We start from the raw sequence: 19,673 nt of genomic DNA on the forward strand, positions 1-19,673 counted from the left end.
CATTAGGTAGCAGACAAACTATAAAACGTTGCTCAAAAACGGTACTGCTTTACTTACATCTGCACCATGAAAAAGTCACAGGCGGCTACTGAAAACATTACACTGCAGAGAAACCCCAGAAACACCAGCAGTGTGATCACATGTTCTGAATGCAAAGAGAACTAATGAACTCTGTGTTCAAACCCTACAGCTGAGACCAATGTGAGGAAGCTTTCCACACATCCAACATACTCTGAATGTTCACTGTGGAGAGAAACTATTCTTCTTTCTTTTTGTTTTTTCAATTTTATTTATATAAAATCTGCAACGCCAACAGCACAACAGCAGTCGCCTCAAGGCGCTTTATATATATTCTCCACTAATGTCTGATTTCATATGTTTCAGCTCTGACTTCACTAAAGATGATAAAGATCTTGATAACCTAAACAAATAAGGCTTCATAAAAGACCAAACAGGACTGCTGATACATTCTGGATGACATTAATGACAATATTATCCCTTTACAAAAATTATAGGGCTGAATCTGGTGGTCTTGTGCAATTACATTTTGTAATGCTTTTAAACAGCAGCAACAACAAACTGGAAATCACCGATACCGCTGAGTAGTTGACCCAGTTTCAAAGCTACGTTTGCTGTAGCTCTCATACAGCCATAAGATCTCAGACTAAATAAAGATCACTTTTAAACCATAACATGATGTCTTTATTACATGATTTTAAGACAAATAAACAATTCTGGAGTCGTGTATACATAATAATTGCATAACATTAATAAACATTTTTATGTATTTTTATTTATGAATTATTTTCATTCTTTTCAGTAGATTACATCAATATTTGATAGTTCCTGTGGTCAGACGGCGATGCAATGTTCACACGTTAAAGGACTTTTATTCCATCTTGTGGCACATGGTGAGCTTATCTTTATTGGCCTGGAGGTTATAGAGTCTAACAATTTTACCACGAAGATAAATGGTATGGTGATTTGTTCAACAGTATATTACTGTACTGTATGTATGTTATGGCTCAAGTTGCAGTTGTACAAATACATATTCATTAAAATGACATTCAAATAACGTCAAAGTGCTTTTCATCTACTGAGCTTTCACTTTTGAACCTCATTTGACCCTTTTCATTGTATGTTTGACATCTCTAATTAATTTCTCATTTTGGCAACAGTACAGTGAATTGTATAATAATGGTTTAAAGACGAATCAAGCTGTTCTTTTTAAGCAAGGTGAGGTTAATGTTAAAGATCTGTAGGTCTTTTTGCATGCTAGCCAAATAAGAAGGCCCAGAGGGCCAATACACAGGGACAGACAACCATTCACACCTCGTGGAAATTTGGATTATCCAATCTAACCTATCCCCACAAGCTGCATGTCTTTGGATGGTGGGAGGAAGCCGGAGTACCCGGAGGGAACCCACGCAGACACGGGGAGAACATGCAAACTCTACACAGAAAGACCCCGGCCTGATGGTGGAATTGAACTCGGGACCTTCTTGCTGTGCGGCAACAGTGCTAACCACCGTGCCACCGTGCTGCCATGACATCTGGGATAGGCTCCAGCCTTCTTTTAGTATTTTTAGTCAGATGGCAAAAAAAGATGATGTCATCAGCATAAAAATGCACACTGAAGACCTGAAAAATGAACGTAAGAATTGGACTGAGCTACAGGAGTGGAGAAGGGGACTTAAAGTAAATAAAAACTTGAATATTTCAAGTATCAGTTGATTTAGCATACAAGTTTTTCAAAGCACTAGAGGTTCTTTTCCACTGATGACATCAGAGGGCTGCCTCGGCCTCAGGAGGTGTGGTAACTCCCCACGGCATGCTGGGTAAATAGTGTGCCAGCCACTCCCCCCAGCTGCTCCTTGGCTCTTCTTCTGTCTCCGCCCCTCCTCGTTTCACTTCCCACCCTCCCACCACCCAGTCCAGCTCTTCTTTACCGCCCCCCACATCCTGTCTCTCCTCCCTCAGAATCACACTGTAGCGCTTTTTGGACACTCCTTCTCCACCTCTGCTCCTCTCTCTTTCTATCCCCCGATATCCTTTTTGACCTCCATCTTCTTCAGACACTCTGCACTCCTCCACCACATCCCTCCATCCCTCTATCTCCTCCTCTTTGCTTAACAGACGGTACAAAGTCTTCTTATATACTGCTCGCTCCTCCTTCCCATTTCTTTCTCCTTCTTCCTCCCTTGTTGCTTCTCCACCTGCAGGTTTTAGAATGACAAGCTGTCCTTGTTTCCTGTCTCCTTCCCCTCCTTCACCTACATCTTCACTTTGCATACCTTCTCCTGCCTCTCTGTGGACCAAAAGAACAGAGCGATAAAGCGCCATTACTCCTTCACCTCCCACTCCCTTCCCTTCCACCCTGTTGTATGTTAAAAGCATCAGTCCTTCACTTCCTCCTCTTCTCCTCGCTAACCGCAAACATAGAGGCTTATACACTCTCCTGTACCAGATGGCCATACTAGCTAAAGTTGCCAATATACATGCAGCTGATGCCACACAGAGCACCAGGCAGCCCGCAAAAAGCCAAATGCAGAACACCCCTGCAGGCCTGGAAGAAATAGATTTTTCACGTTCCTGTTTTTCATCGGGGCTGGATTTAGTGGTGGTGGTGAGTGCCTCAGAGGCTGTGGTAGCCTCAATGGTGGTGGTTGTGACTATGTTCATTGTTGTTGTTGGCAGTGTTGTAGTTACAGCAATAGTTGTGGTTGTTTCAACAGGTGTTGTTTGAGTTTTAGTCAAATGTCTGGCAGTAGAAGTAGTAGAATGAGTGGTCAAGTCATGAAACCCAACTGTTGTTTCTGTTGTTGTCTCTTTGTGTGAATACTCTGACCATTCAATAAGGCTGGTGATAGCTTCATGCCAGGACCTTCTGATTGTTGTGTGCATTGTGTATAAATCTACAAATGTTGTGGAATCGAGAGGAGAAGAAGTAGAAGGAGCTGTGTCTGGAGGAGAAGTTGATGGATAAAAAGAGTACTGAGTAGTTGGCTGGTAGAAATCTCCTCGTGGACCAGATGCTGAACACAGATCGGATTCTTCCAGACTTGTTACAGGTGTACCTTTGTGCCGCTGGGGAGAGTCACACACCTAAAAAGACAGCGACCATTTAAAAATACTTCAGGTATAGTTTTAATATATATAATCTCCACCATTACCGATGACCCCACCACACTCAAACACATCTTTATATAGAAATGTCCAAACAGAAAAAACTGTAAGGCCAAAATGTGAGCAGCTTGATTTGAAAGGTAAGTTTCAGAAACTATGTTTAGTAGCCTCTATAACCTAAACCCTAAGTGGTTTACCAGTGACTTGTTGGATTTTAAAAAGTTAATAGCAACTGTGCAGAACCAAAAATGCCCACAGTCTTTGTGTTCTTTTAGATGTGTCTGTATTTGTTTAATTTTTCTGTTTGTAGTACATACCACGCTTTCTACATCAATCTTGATATCAGGACCATCCCGCACATAGACGTTGTGTTCATAGTCATCAAGGTACCTGCGCAAATAACCAAGGGAGCAGGTGCATGACCAGGGATTGGCTGAGAGGTAGAGATAAGGTACCTCCTCCTTTTGGCTGAACCATTCATCGGGCATCATGCTGATCTGTAATGGAACAGAAACTTTAACAATTTTAGAGACAAATAACTGCTGTGCCATGAGTGGCTGCAGCTGAGAGAAGGTTTAAACTTGTATTCACATACTCCTTGGTGTGTATTTCCCACCTTGTTTTTCTCCAGGTAGAGAGTTTCTATGGCTGGGAGGGGGTGAAGCATACTTTGAGGAAGCACCTTGATGTGATTAGATGACAGGTCCAGGATCTAGAGGGAAATAAAGAAAAAAAAATGTGACATTGAAGCTACTGAAATACAAAAAAAAAATCAAAAAATCAGCTGATTGATGCACCTGAACCACAAAAAAATCAACTTGCTCAATTTTCTTCTGTATATTAATTTACATGAATGCACTTTCTACTGGTTTGAGTCTAAATACACAAAAAGTTTATTTAAAAGAAAATAATCCACACGTGGACACTCACACCAGAAATCAATTTTATACTTTGTACCCCTCTTATATCACGTTTTGCCTTCAGAGTTGCTTTAATTCTTCATGGCATGGATTCAACAAGGTTCTGGAAACATTCCTCAGAGATTTTGGTCCAATTAAAAAGAGAGCATCACACAGTTGCTGCAGATTTCTCAGCTGTTTATCCATGAGGTGACTCTCCAGTTCCAATACATCCCAAAGAGTCTCTACTGGCATTACATATGATGACAGTGGGGACCATATGAGTAGAGTGAACTCATTCACATGTTCAAGGAACCAGCTTGAGATGATCTGAGACTTGAGACATGGCATGTTATCCTGCTGATTTTGCCGATTCTGACCATACAGATCTAAATGGATCAAGTTTCTGCCATGTGATTGGCTGATTCTATAATTGTATTAACAAGCAGTTGAATGTGTGTATTTAACACATTAGCTGGTGAGTGGAAATGAATGACTTCAAGTCCAATCAAGTTTTGGCCATAATGAAAGGGAGCCAAGGACCACTTTGCTACACTCTTACTTCTTGAATCTTATCAGCTATGTTTCTCACTACCTTCAATTCTCAAGTGTTGATGACATGACACTGACTGTCTGTATTTTCTAAACCTCCTTTATGATTTTGCACATACTGACCTCCAGCTTAGTGAGTCCAGAAAAGGTGTGATCACTCAGAGAGTTGATAGCGTTGTTTTCCAGGTAGAGTTCAGTCAGACCTGGGCAGGCAGAGAAGGAGCCGTCAGGGAGGGAGGTCAGACGGTTTGATCCCAGCCTGAGGACACTAAGTGTGGGGAGAATGGGACTAGCAGTCGGGATTACCTCTGGAACCTGGACAACAAAACATCCCTTTGTATTAGAAGCTGACTAACTTCATGTTTTCTAAGATTCATTTACAACCACTGTTGACTTTGTGGCCACTGTACAGGCAGACAGAAACCTTGTTTCCTGTGAGGTCGATCTCATAGATCTCTGGGAAGACCTGGAAGGAGGACCAGGACAGACTGGAGAACAGGTTACTGGGAAACAACAGGATCTAAAGATAGACAGAAAATGTGGAAGCCTTTAGAGCTGTGGTGGTTTCCTGTAAAGTGTCATCTCTTAAACAGGAAATTTGTGTCTCTGCTTTGGTCTCCTCCTGTCAGTCAAACACTTGATCCATTATGGGATTTAAACTTTTTTTTCAACACTTTAAACAAAATTTTCTCATTGTCCTCACTGCATGTGTTAAAATAAAGAGTGTTTAGCTGTGTAAGTGTATGGTAATTGTCTAGCTGCATGGAGAGATTAGCTAAACGTTTTTGATATTGGCTGTCAGTCTTAGCTGCAGTTGTCACAGCGGAAAGTCTGCAAATCCCAGATAATCATTTAGTTCTTGACAAAGATCCAAAATGGTCAGTTTGTCAAAACAAAGATATTAAAAAGTAAAGAGCAAGACAAGAATTTCTTCATAAATATTGTAATTACGAGAAACTAAGTCAAGTTTTACATTTAAGTAAATCCTGTGTATTTATTGGGAAAGTAAAATATGCTCACCGAATAAAATACCTACTTATAATGTACTGGTGTAACAAATTACAAAAAATGGATGCCAGGTTCATGGATATGGATAACGGAACCTAAAATGTGTTATAAGGTTGCTTACTGTGCTGCTTATTACTGTAAATTCTCAGAATGCTGCTGGTTTTTAAAGTCTGTTCAACTTCCTAAATTTTCATTCATGTCCTTTGTCAGTTTTTCTACTTTATCAAATTAATATTAATATTTACAGGTGTATCTTTTCTATTCACTAAATGTTAATTCGTCATCATTAGTATATTACTAGTTTAAGCAGTTGTAAGAAAGACATTTCTCTGCAGAAATTAATTAAACTCCGCTCATTCTGAAATTTCTGTTTTAAAGATAAACTTCAAGCCAATTACAATAAAAAATAATAATAAAAATAAAAAAGCTCCTCGAAGGATTTATGTTTGTCATAATAAACATGTTTATTTATTAGTCACATGTTTTTAACTCATTCATCATCATTCTAATTTGTTTAAATTAAATTTGATGTCTTAAAATGGTTTAATCTAATTACAGAATTAAACTATAAATATAATTTCACACTCACAGTTTTTTTTTTTAAATTAAACGGAGTTATTTCCTTCACACTTGACTTCCTGTGGTTTGTGGCATTACCATTGTCGTGGGTTCAAGCCCCACTGCGATGTCGCTGAAGCCGGCTGCTGTGCAGTTCTCCCTGGGCCGGTGGTCCTTGTCCCGGTCACTGCGGCAACCGGCCACTGCTACTCCCATGGGAACACAGGACAGGAGGATGAGAAGGAGGAGGAGGTGCCGCATCTTCACTGAGACTCTCAGAGACTGTCGGTATGTCTCAGTCTTAGAGAAGAGATGGAGAAAGTGAAGGAGGAGATGCCTGGTAGAACAGGAAGTGAGCACTTCCTGTGTACGTGTGTGTGTGTTTTGACTGACAGCTACTGAAGCAGGAAGTGTGATAACTGTTCAGTTGACAGATTGTGTATGTTTGACTCTCCAGCCTCACGGCATGTGTGTTTCGATTTTTTCATGTCTTCTCGACAGCTTCCTCTTTGAGTGTTTCACATAATGTTTACTTGCATGTTCAAACTTCCTGCTGTTGTGAACCAGAGTCGATAAGGATGTTCTGAAGCATTCTGACAGCAGAGCTGCCAGCACTGATGTGTGGGTTACTGCAGGAAATCTGTTGAGTCAAGCGGTCTCTGTTTCAGTTAAATCCAACTGATGCGGCGTGAAAAAATAAGGCGTGTTACATTTGAAACTTCGCTGAAATAAAGTTGGATCTGCTAAAGTGAATAAACACAGTGAATAAACACAGTGTATGGCTGCAATGAACAACGTCTCCTCCATGTAAGCAAAGGAGAAAGTCTTCTCCACATCTATCCCAAAGGCAGTACTGATGTAGCCTCGGAGTAGAGCTGCTCCTCCTGAGTGTCAAATTGTGCCATTTTAGGTTGTCAGGACATTGTGAATACCCAACACTGGACAAGGAAAAGATGATGGCTCAATGGATAGAAGGATACTTTGTGACCGCTGTTAACATACTTTAACAAAGACATGTCAACCTGGCAACAAAGAAAATTGAGTTTTTAAAATAGAGGCAACCCAACCTTACCAGTATGCATAACACTACGCTTCATTTATGTGAATCTATGAATAGTTGAAGCTGTAGAAAACTGAAGTGGCCATTCTGCAGTATTAAATAGGTAAAAATGCTGTCAGCATTTATGGCTATGAGGCCTGTGTCTACTAAAAGGCAAATTGACTAATACAGGCCTTATTCACCCATTCACAAACACATTCATACACTCACTTCAGTAGCTGTATCAGGCCCAAATGTAACATAGTTTTGCAGGGAGCTAAAGAACATGAACATTGTTCACCTGGCCTCTTCATCAAGCTTGACCCTGTAACTTTCTAAGCTGGATCTGCATCCATAACGCCAACGTTTCTGGATGGGGTCCACCTCCCTGGTCCATTGAAAGAAAACAGCCAGGATACTGCACGGAGGTGCAGGTGAGGTTGAGGTGATTTGGCCAAGTGGTTCGGTTGCCTCCTGGGCACCTCCAATTGGTGATTTTCCAGACAGGAAAGGAAGAGACCCCAGGGTAAACCGAGGAACCTTTGGTTTCACAACAGAGAACAGAGATTCTCAGGTAGTTTCTGGAGCTACAGGAAAAGCTGGAGTGGTTGATAGAATTGACTTCAATTTAGTTAAAATGAAAAACAGTGTTACACTGAAAAAAAAAATAGAATTTGTGAGTTTGGGACTCAAATTTAAAGCACATGGATTTGACTTCTAACAAAGCAGCCATCAGCCAACATGATAAACACTACTGCAGATTGGAAGATACACCTGAAAAAGCTTGTTTTACAAGAGAATACAAAGATGCATTGATCTAAACTAGTGTTTTGTTTCCAGGTAAAGGTTCCTGCTTCTGACTGGCAGCTGCTGTTCCGTTATCATGTTTTTATATTAGGTTGCATTTTTTTTTAATTCATATAAATGCATTAAGTGCTACCTGGGAAGAGACCCTGATGTAAATCCAGAATTCAATGGAAAATTTCTATATGCCATCTGGTCTGAAACCCCTCTTGGGAATCCCCTAAGAGCGACTGTGTTTAGTCCACTGCCACTGTGACATTGCCTTAAAGGGAAAATAATTAACATACAGATGAATTCTACGTCACATTACGCACACAAAAAATGCATAAATGTACAGCTCTTTTTGCTTGTGATCTTTGCAACGAAAAATACTTTCCGCTTTGTCGTTTCTATTCTATCAGAGTTATCGTTTCTATTCTAGGACTCATTTAAAGCAACTCTTAAATGGGGAAACTTGTTTGCACCCTGGAAAAACACATTGTTGCCATCCATAAATTAAACTTCTGGGTTATTACTTAACAATTTTCACTTACTACAACAAACTAATAGGAAAAGTTATTTTCTCAAACAGGCAGTGGATCTGGACCAGTAAACAGCAGGCTCATTTTTGTCATGGAAATCATTTAACAACAGCAAAAAAAAGACAGGTGGTGGTCCTGCACCCCCTCGTCAACAAGTTGGTTAAGTAAATAATACCCTCATGGGAAAATCGATATCTCTCAATGAGCACACTGTCGCGCTGAGCTAAAGGATCCTGTCTATCCCGCAATATACGCTGGATTCTGAAAACTCTCCTTATCAATCTTGCACCTTCTGCAATGGGTGGCTCGCGTATACGGACAGGACATGGCTGCGACAGACTTCCCAAATCCACCTTCGCTTTTATAGCCATGGTCTCTCATCTTGATTACATGAAGTGATTTACAATTACTACTCTGAAATATGAATTACATCTGTAATAATCACATACATGTAATAGAATGTTAATAGTACATTTCCCTTTTTTAGGAAATGACCTGTATGTATCTGTGTGACATCAATAAAAGGATCAAGTGCTGCATTATCTTTAGTTACATTGATAATATTTATTTATGGTGAAACAGTGGTGGAATATCGCTGTTGCTTTCGTATAAATGAAGCGGACATACCTGCGTGGCCGCGATCTAATCCTGTTTACATAAAGTAAACCTGCTCCCGAGCAGGTTTACGCTTACGGCTCTGTTGCTATGACAGCAAGTCCCGGATGAGCTTCGGGGAACCGAACGATCCAGGATCACGCGAAATCGTCAACAATCTAATCCAGCTAACTTACTTAGCGAGGTACGAAGAACGGGCCCCTGGAAACTACACCCACATTAATGTTTTGTTTTGTTTTGGGCAGGGGGGTGTTTGAATGCACTGACACCTCTCAGCTTCCATAGCCATCCTTCATGGATGAAGACCCAATAAAAACACAAGAAGTGAGTCTTATTTTGAATCTTGGAGACAGTTTATTGCCATCATGTTGTCTGCAGGTAGAGCCTGAGATTGGTTCCTGATACAACCAAAACAACAACAAAAGACAACCCAACACATACAGAGAGAAAACAACAACAATAACAAAAAAGCAACTGAGGGGGTCTGGGCCAACAGGAAGAGGGCTACACCATGATGTCATCATATCCATATCCGTGTTTCGAGTTCTGAAGCGATAACACGCCGTAATGTCACAGATTCTGAGGTCATGATTAGAGCAGAGGTGCAGGGAATGGGCACAGCCTGTCAGTGAGGGGAGTTCTAGAATGTTCTGGAATTCTGCCGAGTCATGGCTGCTATGGCAACACCCCACCCCCTCCAAGTCCCTCCCCCATTCCACCTCAAAAAACAACAAAACTAACCAAAGAAAAAGAATAATGACTAAAATCAGCTTTATGAAGTAAAACAAACTTTACTGTTTGATTCTAAGTTAACCCACAAACACACAAACAGATGCCCAACACACACACACTCAACATACACAAACACATACACTAACTCAACGGTTTGCGTGAGGGCAAAGAAACTCCCTTTAGCAGCATCCACAATAACCAAATATTAATGACACGTATAACTTTAGGATAATTATATTAATAAGTGATGATGACTGATGACATCATAAACCAAAGGTCAAACATGGAGGTTGGTTAAAATACGCAGTACATGATGTGATACACAAATGAAAAACAAACAGCCAATCGGAGGCCCAAGCTGGAAAAAAATCTAAAAAATAAAAATAATAATTAAAAAACTAATTTTCCCATCAGGCCCGGCAGTGGAAGCAGGTTTAGAGATTGTCCTGTGATTGGTCAATTCCAGAGATTCTGCTGACATCATGCTTCTCAGGCCAACTGCAATCACTTTCATTTTCATCATAATTATCGTCATCGTCATGGCACTGACTCCCTCTTGCAGCAGGAAGGAGCGCTGCCATTGGTTGGTTCTAACCTTTTTATGAAAAAAGCCTTAAAAGCCACAGAGCTCATAGTTGCTCCACTTGTTAACTCCCAGAATCCTCTGCTTTGAGTGGGTGGAGTGTGCGCAGTATCGCCAACTCTCCCAGCCCCTCTTGGCAGTAAACTTGTCTTCATTAATTCAGTGCGAATAAAACGCACATAAAACGCTGCGTTCGCTGTGACGCAGGAAGCTGGAAATTTGTTTCCTATCTTAAAGATGTGAAGTGAACACAACACCAGCAAAAATATGTGTGTGTAAATGTCATGTTTGAAAAAGAGAAGAAATTAAAAGCAACCTGAAACAGGTGGAGGCCACAATTTCCAGGATCCCTACGTGCCAGGAAGGCAGCAGTGAATCTTCCCATCCTTCTTGAATTGGATATAATGTAAAAAGTGTCACATCCTTACAGCAGGAATCTTGTATCACACCTGACATGCTGTAGTGTCTGTTACTTCTTCAAAAACAAAACGCTTACTGTATATCAGCTTCTTCTCTCCCTCAAAACCTTCTCCTTCTCAATACATCTCCCAGAATTCCTTGCTTATCTAGCCCTACATAAACAAATCCATCCCTTCATGATTATGTCTCTGAGCTCCAACATCAACTCCCACCTTGGGACATCATCATGTGTTACGCATCACTTGCATTTCCCACGATTGCCAGAGACGGTGAACCTACCGTCAGGACATTTCACGTGTTTAAAAATCAGATTTAACATTTCAAATATACACACACAGCTCTTAAAAACAAACATCTGACAGGTAAGACAAGCGCAGCACCTACTACTACTCCTCTCTGCACCTCTTCTTCCTCAGGGGCCCATTTACACTCGCCGTTCTCACCCTCAACTTCTCCATTTTTGTTTTGCTGTTTTTGCAAATGCCCCATTGGCACTTATTATTCCTGCACTGACGCTTTTACCCTGACTAGCAAGTGCCGCACAGCCGCTTTCTTTGGTTTGTAGCACTCAGCGATGCTGCATTCAAATCACATGGGAGAAGATGTAAATACAAGTTTACTGTTTCTGATTAAATTCCTAATCATCAGTTTGAGGGTTGAAGTGAGTTTAACAAGCTGTACAATCTGTAATTCCCATGGAACTTGAATGCAGCGTAGGCTAGGCGAAGCTCACAATTTCACCTATTCTTCACCTGCTAGCACTAAAAGCTAAAAAAACCCCTCATCAAACACAAAAACACCACCCTGCTAACTGACGTCCTTTATCTTTAAAACAAAATTAGCTTCACCAGCAGACATGTCGGCTTTAAGGCACCTCGTTAACACAGTGATCAACGCCCGAACATCAGCCATCGGTGAAATTTAAAAAAGAAAAAAAAAGCTAAATCATTACGTGATCAAAGTCTGACAGAACGACAAACTCCATAAAATAGAATAAAACAAATTGAAATTCAATTTTTGCACGTCAGCATTGCTAACAGCTCACCTGTGCTAAGCTAAAAGCTTCACAAACACACGCACAGCAGGATAGAGGATACAGGGTGTGTAAAAGTGCTCAAATGCACACACGTGCACACACAACCACACTCTCAGCCGATTCTCTACAGCATCAGGATCACCCCATGTCCCGCAGTCAATCAGGAGCCTCCATGTTCAGGAGGTCAGAGGTCAGATCGGTGTCTCCTTGTTGTTATTGTTGTTGTTGTTTTTGAGGTCCGGTGCGCTGAACTGCCGCCTCATCCTGGGCGGAGTGTTGAAAGCCCACACCCCTGGCGGCGGCACAATGCCCAGTAGCATGTCAGCAGGAAGGGCCGGGGCCCCTGACCGCGGCAGGCTGTGGTAATGGGGGTGAGGGTGAGGTCCAGGTTGGAATGGTGCATTGTGGGGGTTGTAGTAGGGATGGTGGTGGTGGTACTGATGGTGCTGGCGTTGATTATAAGGGAAGCCTCCGTCTCTGTCTCTGTCCCCGTCTCTGCTTCCTCCTCCTCCTCCTCTGCCTCCTCCTCCTCTCTCCCCCCCTGGCCCAGGGGAAAACCCCCTCCTCTGTCTTGGTCGCCCCTGGTGACCACCGTTGCCACCGCCGCTGAAGTGCTGGTCATTGTCGTAGCTCCCGTTGCCCTGTGGCGAGCTGTCCAGGGAGTTTCGGCGGTAACGACGTTGCTGGTTTTGGTTGTTGCCCTGGTTGTTGTAGTGGTAGCCACCCTGGTTGCCCTGGTTACGCTGCTGCCAGGCACGATGAGGGCTGGGGGTGCGCATGCGAGGAGGCTGAGCTGGGAAGGGGAGGGGCAAGAGACCAGGGAGTTGACCTTGTGGGGGAGGCGGAGGTGAGGGAGAACCTGTAGCTTCTCCTCCCCTGTTCTCCTTCTGCTCACCAGCATCAGTTCCTGCTCCTCCTCCCTCGCCCAGACCCAGAGCTTGCAGGGCAGCGCTAGCGGGTCCCCAGGACAGCCGGTGGGCAGGGTTACTCTTAAAGGGGAACTTGAGCTTGCACTCCTGGGGAGGGATGAAGCGACCGGTTCCCGGGAGGTGGATCGGGACAGTGGGGGTGTTCTGACCTGGAAGAGTTGGAGGAGCAAGGGCTGGGGTCAGGGCACAGACTGTAAATAAAAGATGGACACAGTACAAGCAACCGACTCAACTAATTCCAGATCATTTGATAGGTTTATCGATGACGATCAATAGTGGGGACTTCTAATGGAACTTTCGCCATAACGGTACAGCCACACCCCCGTGCTCACCTTGGCTTTGGTTCTGTCCTCGCAGCTTCTTGGTGATGTTCTGCTGCTGCAGGTTCAGGAGCCGCTGCTGCTCCTTTTTCATCCAGCGGAGCCGCCCTCTCCTGAATGCCGGGTCCTCATCCATCAGCCGCTGAACTCTGACCTCTGGGTGGTTGGGGCAGTCGTCGTCTTCGTCCACGTCCCCGTCTCTCTCTCTCTGAGGGGATTCTCCTCCCTCACCATTCATGTCGTCGTCCTGGAAACAAGTCAAACAAAAATTAACACTGGAGGAGGCAACAATGGTTTGACGGGAAGTGCGAACTTACCTGAACAGGTATGATGCTCTCCATCTTGATCATTCTATCTCTCAGAGCTTTGATCTCCTCGTCCTTCATGTTGTTCTGCAGCTTCACCTCCTGCAGAAGTCGCGCACGTTTAGCTCTGCTCCACTAGCACCATCCTCAGGTTGTGAACAAAACAAGCTTAGCATAACTCACCTCCAAAATATCTGTCAGCTTATCGATGTGAGCCTTCAAATCGTACACGCCTCTCTTCTCTCCACCTTCCATTGTCTCTCCTCCTCCACTACCACCACTTCCTCCTCCTCCACCTCCACCTCCTCCCTCTTCAGCGGCAGGGCTCCTCTCCTCTCCGATGCCCACAGTGTCGCAGACGTCCTGGGCCACGGCCCTCCAGCTCTCCCTCTCGTTGGTGTCCTTCTTGGCGTACATGCGGCACAGCTCCTTCATTTTGACGATGGAGAGCGCCTCGATCTCCTGACGGGAGTGACGGAAGTCTCCCAGAGCCACCTGAGGGGGCGCCACACACAGAGGAACAGTTTAAAGAAGAAGAAAAAAGAAAACATCAAAATGCTCCTCCTCTAATGTCCTCTGGACTGTTTGTGCTGGTTAATTTAATAGTAATAATAATATATAGTTTATTGATCTCTATAGGGAAATTCCTCTCTGCATTTAACCCATTCATTCAGTGAAGCAGTGGACAGGGACGGTACCTTGCTCAGGGATACCTAATAGTACCCGTTTAGTGGATTCAAACCCCCGACCTCCGATCATGGGGCCACCACTCGACCTACTGAGCAATCCCTGTCCCTGGATTTGCTGGATTTACTGTTAATCCACCAAATTTGTCCACAGATTCTTGTTCCTGCAGGTTATTATCTACATCAGATACAATGACATCATCACATGGCCTTGGAACCACATATCAATGGGCTACAATAACCCTTTTTTAGTATCAAGGCTCCGGAAACACCTCATAAAATGTACAGTGCACAATATATTATGACGTGTCAGGTTGCCTGACAGCCACCTAGCAATGGACTTCAATGGTATTTACACAGTAAAGCAGGGCCTGAGCGTTGCACAGAACCCACAAAAATGGGCAAATCTGGACCCACTTAGGTTTGTAATTTGCCTCTCTATGTTTTGGTTTGATATCTTCAGACAGTCACATAATTTATCACACACAGGCTGAACAGACCAATCCACACTGTATCATGGGTATGTACTAGTTGTACTACAGACCATCCAAGAACTCTGAGCTCTAGTGGACTTATTTTTTACACTAATTAGCTGATACCAGTGTCAGTGTGACGCTCCGTACAGTCTATGGATTGAGAACTCAACACAGTGGCAGGCAAAATGCTACAGCTGAGGCTTCAAAATGTGGAAAGGAAAAGGAAATGTGGCATTAGCTACGATTATCTGTTATACAGAGTTTATGGTAACGCAGCAAAGTCTGTAACAATCTACTTATGCTGGCTTTAATGGGAAATGCATCATATATGATTCTCATGATTTACCACTCATATGTTGTGTTTGACTGGAGCAATGGAGTCTAACTAATTGGGAGTCTGTCTAAGTAAGTCCTTAATCTTTGGTAAACTGCATCTTGGATTAAACCAAAACGTCCAACACTACAGAGCAGTCTAAAGTGCCCACCTGGAGCCGTCTCCAGGAGGGTTTAATGGTTTAAAGGACACGTCCAGTGTATTTTTCAAGGTAAAGGTTTAATTCTTTGCCCCTGAATGCACAGATATGGGAGCATCTATTAGAAAACGTTCAAAAATGTTTATCTGTCCCTCTGAAACCAGACAGAAAACACTGATATCACGTGTGTGTGTTTGTGAGACCTCGTAGCAGATCTCTTTGACGGCCTGCATGCGGAGGTCCTCCATGGTCACCCGTTTGGGGTCTTTGCTGATCCTCCTCCTCTGAGGGATCTGATAGACTCGCAGAGGCTCCCTCCTCTTACCGCTGCTGGGCAGACCGCAGCGCTTTACTATGGACTGCACCTGGACACAGACACACAGGTGAGCCGGGGAACAGCCACTAAGGTCTTTATGTGAAGTCACAGCTACATGAGGAGCTATGAAGGAGCAGCTCGAGGAGCTAGTACCTTATTAGCTGGCAGCTTCTCTCTCAGGGAGGAGATGAGCCTCCAGCTTTCCTCACAGGATCGTTTGTCCGAGTCGTCCCCGCTGTCGCTGTCTGCGTACTGCACACACAGAGAAGGTTAAACACCAGAAGCGGTCACCACACGAGCTCACGTGGAGGAGAAACTCACCAGTCGGTGTTGCTCCAGCAGCAAGTCAGCCTCCTCCTTCTCTTTACGGTACTGAGTCTCCACGTCCTGCAGTCTGCAGCACACACACACACACACACACACACACACACACACACACACACACACACACACACACACACACACACACACACACACACACACACACACAACCAATGAGATGATCAGTAATCAGGCAACAGCTCTGATATCTGACGTGGTTTACAGTGTGTCTAGAGATGCTATCTGAAACCCAAACTTCAGGGTGTAGTAAAGGTACGTCTACCTCTTCTCCATCTCCAGCTTGATGTCGATGCCTTGTTTCTCCAGCAGCTCTTTCTGGGCATAGTTCCAGTCCTCCGGCTCCTCCTGCTGCTCCATCGTGGCGCTGCGCTCCCTCTCCAGCCTCGCCTGTTCCGGGTGGTTGAATCGAAACACGTGGTTCTTCCCCATGACGATGCGGTTACCTAGAGACGGAAACAGACAGGAAGCGGAGTCTGAGGCCGGCTGCTGGTTTTGGGTGGTGTATTTACTCCATCGATCAAACCTTCTTTGTTTTTCACGTGATGCATAATAAGCTGTAAACTAAAGGGAAACCTGATGTAACAGCTGCAGCAGCCGTGTAACGGCAGGTGCTTCCTGTTTGTTTAAAGCTGCCGGGTGTGTTTCTGTACCTTGTTTTAATATGACGGCGTCTGTGATCTGCTTCCCATTAACGTAGGTCTCTGCTCCGACTAACGGCTCCAGAGTGACCACCACTGCAGAGGGAGACACAGAGAGTCCAAGCAAAGGAAGAAAAACTCATCAGGAGAACTGAAAGACAGAACTGTGAAACACGAGGATATGACTCATGAGCATGAAACAGTCTGAAGGCAGGAATCAGCAGCAGTGATGGATGTTTTATGGGGGCTTCATCAAAGACTTTAATATCTGGGCTTCCTCCTGTAACATTAGCAGAAAGGTTGATCCAAAATCCAGAGACAGAGACCTGGATCTGAAAGTGGTGTGGCCACAACTGCAGAGGCCTCGAGGTCTCACATAGAGACATGCACCGAAACCAGGGATTGTGCTACAGCGCTCAGGGTAACAGCAGCAGACACACACACACACACACACACACAGAGGGTGAGCAGGGCAGGTGTAGGGAGGTTGGGGTTGGGGGGAGGTTGGAGGGTGGGCACAGGAAACATGGGCGTGAACATGAGGATGATGTCACCATGACAACAAGTAACAGGGACTAATACCTGACAGATTTCCTGGCAGCTTTCACAGAAAGAGAAGAAGAAAGAGAGTCACTCACTGAGCACACACACGGCTGTTTTTCAAGCTTTCAATGAAAACAGAAACAGAGCTGCAGGTTTCACAGCTTCAGACTCCACACACGCTCCTAGAACAAAGATCTAATGCCGACACACAGACCAGACTTCTAAGGTGAGACAGGAACCTTCCCCCTCATAATCTACTGTACATTTATGCAAATTAGCCCCATGTGATACCACATTTGTATAATATATTTTAGTGTCAGTACGCAATTGAAGCTAATATATATAGAAACACACACTCAAACTTTTCTAATCAACATGTCCTGGCTGCAAGGTTTCTAAATCCACACATCATACACGTCGCGCATGTGGCGCCATCATGTGTTAAAGAAAAGTACTGCAGGACCTTTTTATTCCTTCTCGTCTTAAACTGTGAAGAAACTTTCACAGACAGGTTTGAGTGTGCTCTCAGTCTTTGAAGATGAACATAAGCCAGTGAAATCAGGAGGTGTAATGTGACAGAACTCAAGAGCACATTTGTCTGCCATGGTGACTTAGTCGAGTCATTAGTCATGTTAATGATCAACTCAGCCGTCTGCAGGTCTGACTTTAAACCCAGCTGCTGCTCAAACATGTCAGAGAGCTTATTTTGAGGAGTGATGGAAACCAAACCTGATTAAAAATGCATTTTCAAATCCATGTTTTTATTTCTGTTATGCTCACACTGCCACAGCAGCACGGCATGACTAACCGTTCAAAATCATCTTTATCTATGTCACCCTGGGAGCAGCCCCTCTGTCTGAAGCAAGCTGCTGGAGCTCCTTTCTTTGAAGGACAGACTGCAGGTGTGCTCACAGCTGGCTATATTACTGATATGACCTCTTTATGACATCATACAGATCCTATAATAGAAACAAAAACTGTGCACAGTGAGCAGGGCAGGCTGCTGACAGATATGTTCACTACATCATTATTACAACCTCACACCACGTTTGATAATAAGAAAAACTTCCAGCACTGTACAGGAGATCCATGACAGCAGACTGTAGAATAGGCCAACTATGACGCAACAGGTGGTAATAATGAAGCGGATTTTAATAAATAATAATTACAACTGTAGTTTGTACTTTTATTCTTTTATAACTTCAGATGTTAAACAGTTCCAGGTAAAGAGTAGAATATGTTTCTCTGGTGTCTGTAAAGTACTGAACGGCTCGTGGTTCAGGCCAGGTTATCACGCAGTGAACTTCAGGAGCTGATCAGTTTATACCAGCAGAGGGCGCTCAAAGCACAGGACCGAGGCTACTTAAACTCTGCACAATGAAGCTGTTTGAACACAGAACACCAGTGTAGCAGAGCAGAGTCAGCCAATCAGGGAACAGAGTGTCAGACATGTGACCAGGTTTATACAAGGAGTAAAAATCTCACCTTCTCCCTGCTCGTTGGTCTCACTGACAAAAACGCAGTGAATCTCCTTTATGAACTGACCCGACAGTTTAATGTCCACGTCCTGCTGCCCGACCCTGGCACACACACACACACACACACACACACACACACACACACACACACACACACACACACACACACACACACACACACAGAGGAAAAAACTTTAATGTAAACACCTGCCAAGTTAGTTATACAACTCCACCAGGATTAAAGATGAAGGTGCAACTTCTCCTGCAATAAAACTAACGGAGGAGCTTCTGATGTCCAAAATCATAAAGCTGTTGCGTGTTGTTGTTAGATAACTGCGAGTCTCGTGTCTGATAAGATGATATGTAACGAGACTCATTGTCATTGTTCTCAACAAGGACTCTGTGGATCATTATTGATGTGGTAACCTCTGCACGAGCAGATTTCTGCATGCACTACATGTAAACAGTGTCGTTACTTCTACTACTACTACTGAAGTAAAGCAGCTAAACTAGTGATAGACTTGTGTCTGTATGTAATTTGTTGCTTTCACACGGAGGTGAGCTGAGGCGTCTCTGACCTCCGGTCTCTTCACAGGACGACTAAAACTATTTCTAACTTTAGACTCAATTTATCAGATATTCTGAGCAAAGACCAGCAAAGCGATCGATTAACTGATGAAATCACAGCTGACCTGGTCACGCCCTCCTTGATGTAATACAGGAGGCACTCAGACATCAGAGGGTCTTCATTCAGGTTGACCAGGTGAGGCGTCTGTAACACATACACACAAAATTGAGTCTTACTTGATGGGGACATCTTTTTTTTCCCTTTAAAAGTGGGGCAGATCCCCACAGTGAAAGTGAAAACTATTATTATTAGTGAAAACACTAAACACGATTAGATGCTGTTGACTTTTAACTAGCACTGAACACAGGACTGGAGCCACGACTGTGTTCAGTCAGATCCTTTTATAAACACTTTTATAAACAGCGTAATTTACCAAAGTGAAGCATGAATGAAGACAACACAATTAAAGTGAATGCTGACATTGAGTCGAGGTTGTTTTTACTGAGCTGAGCTGTCAAAACTGGTCGTTAAGGGCAGAGTGGAGGCTGTCAGATGTCGTCTTTATGAGGCAAAGATTTAAAAGTGTTGGTGAGGTCGTGGTACGGAAAGAAAAGCTGCTGCGTGATCGATCATCTCTGAGTTTTAATCTGGATTTCAAACATCTGCTCAGCAGACCGATTTTACCTCAAAGACCAGAGAGACTTAA

The 19,673-nt window shown here is 43.6% G+C and overlaps 2 protein-coding genes across 4 annotated transcripts in view; both read right to left on the minus strand.

Annotated features, from left to right (window-relative positions):
- Positions 1 to 644: 644 nt before the first annotated feature.
- On the minus strand, positions 645 to 6,971 carry gp1ba (glycoprotein Ib platelet subunit alpha). The gene is made up of 6 exons (XM_085452280.1): positions 6,243 to 6,971; positions 5,002 to 5,097; positions 4,701 to 4,892; positions 3,743 to 3,838; positions 3,444 to 3,623; positions 645 to 3,105 (listed from the first exon to the last, which is right to left on the minus strand). Exons 1-6 carry the CDS (start codon positions 6,402 to 6,404, stop codon positions 1,786 to 1,788), a joined length of 2,046 nt encoding a protein of 681 aa, XP_085308406.1. The 5' UTR covers positions 6,405 to 6,971; the 3' UTR covers positions 645 to 1,785.
- Positions 6,972 to 9,449: 2,478 nt separating this feature from the next.
- The window catches only part of LOC146713020 (kinesin-like protein KIF1C), a 31,992-nt gene continuing 21,768 nt past the window's right edge, over positions 9,450 to 19,673 (minus strand). For 2 of the 3 annotated variants that reach the window (XM_085452263.1, XM_085452264.1), the window contains 11 exons: positions 19,092 to 19,171; positions 18,407 to 18,501; positions 16,391 to 16,474; positions 16,003 to 16,183; positions 15,720 to 15,792; positions 15,552 to 15,650; positions 15,286 to 15,447; positions 13,631 to 13,942; positions 13,460 to 13,549; positions 13,155 to 13,389; positions 9,450 to 13,013 (listed from right to left, as the gene is read on the minus strand). In XM_085452263.1, coding sequence (XP_085308389.1) covers positions 12,085 to 13,013; positions 13,155 to 13,389; positions 13,460 to 13,549; positions 13,631 to 13,942; positions 15,286 to 15,447; positions 15,552 to 15,650; positions 15,720 to 15,792; positions 16,003 to 16,183; positions 16,391 to 16,474; positions 18,407 to 18,501; positions 19,092 to 19,171 — 2,340 coding nt within the window. In that variant the 3' untranslated portion in view covers positions 9,450 to 12,084. The remainder of the gene's footprint in view (positions 13,014 to 13,154; positions 13,390 to 13,459; positions 13,550 to 13,630; positions 13,943 to 15,285; positions 15,448 to 15,551; positions 15,651 to 15,719; positions 15,793 to 16,002; positions 16,184 to 16,390; positions 16,475 to 18,406; positions 18,502 to 19,091; positions 19,172 to 19,673) is intronic. The other variant, XM_085452265.1, reaches the window with a different exon arrangement.

Source organism: Copadichromis virginalis, linkage group LG3, assembly GCF_057382275.1.
Source record: "Copadichromis virginalis isolate Kocher_CV1m ecotype Utaka linkage group LG3, C_Virginalis_male_GT1.1, whole genome shotgun sequence".
Taxonomy (NCBI): Eukaryota; Metazoa; Chordata; class Actinopteri; order Cichliformes; family Cichlidae; genus Copadichromis; species Copadichromis virginalis.

Excerpts from the sequence above, each read along its gene's own strand:
- gp1ba (XM_085452280.1), bottom strand. The coding sequence starts at position 6,404 with ATGCGGCACCTCCTCCTCCTTCTCATCCTCCTGTCCTGTGTTCCCATG. Across the intron at positions 5,098-6,242 it reads GGCTTGAACCCACGACAATG|ATCCTGTTGTTTCCCAGTAA; the intron begins GTAATGCCACAA and ends GTCTATCTTTAG. Across the intron at positions 3,839-4,700 it reads CTGGACTCACTAAGCTGGAG|ATCCTGGACCTGTCATCTAA; the intron begins GTCAGTATGTGC and ends ATTTCCCTCTAG.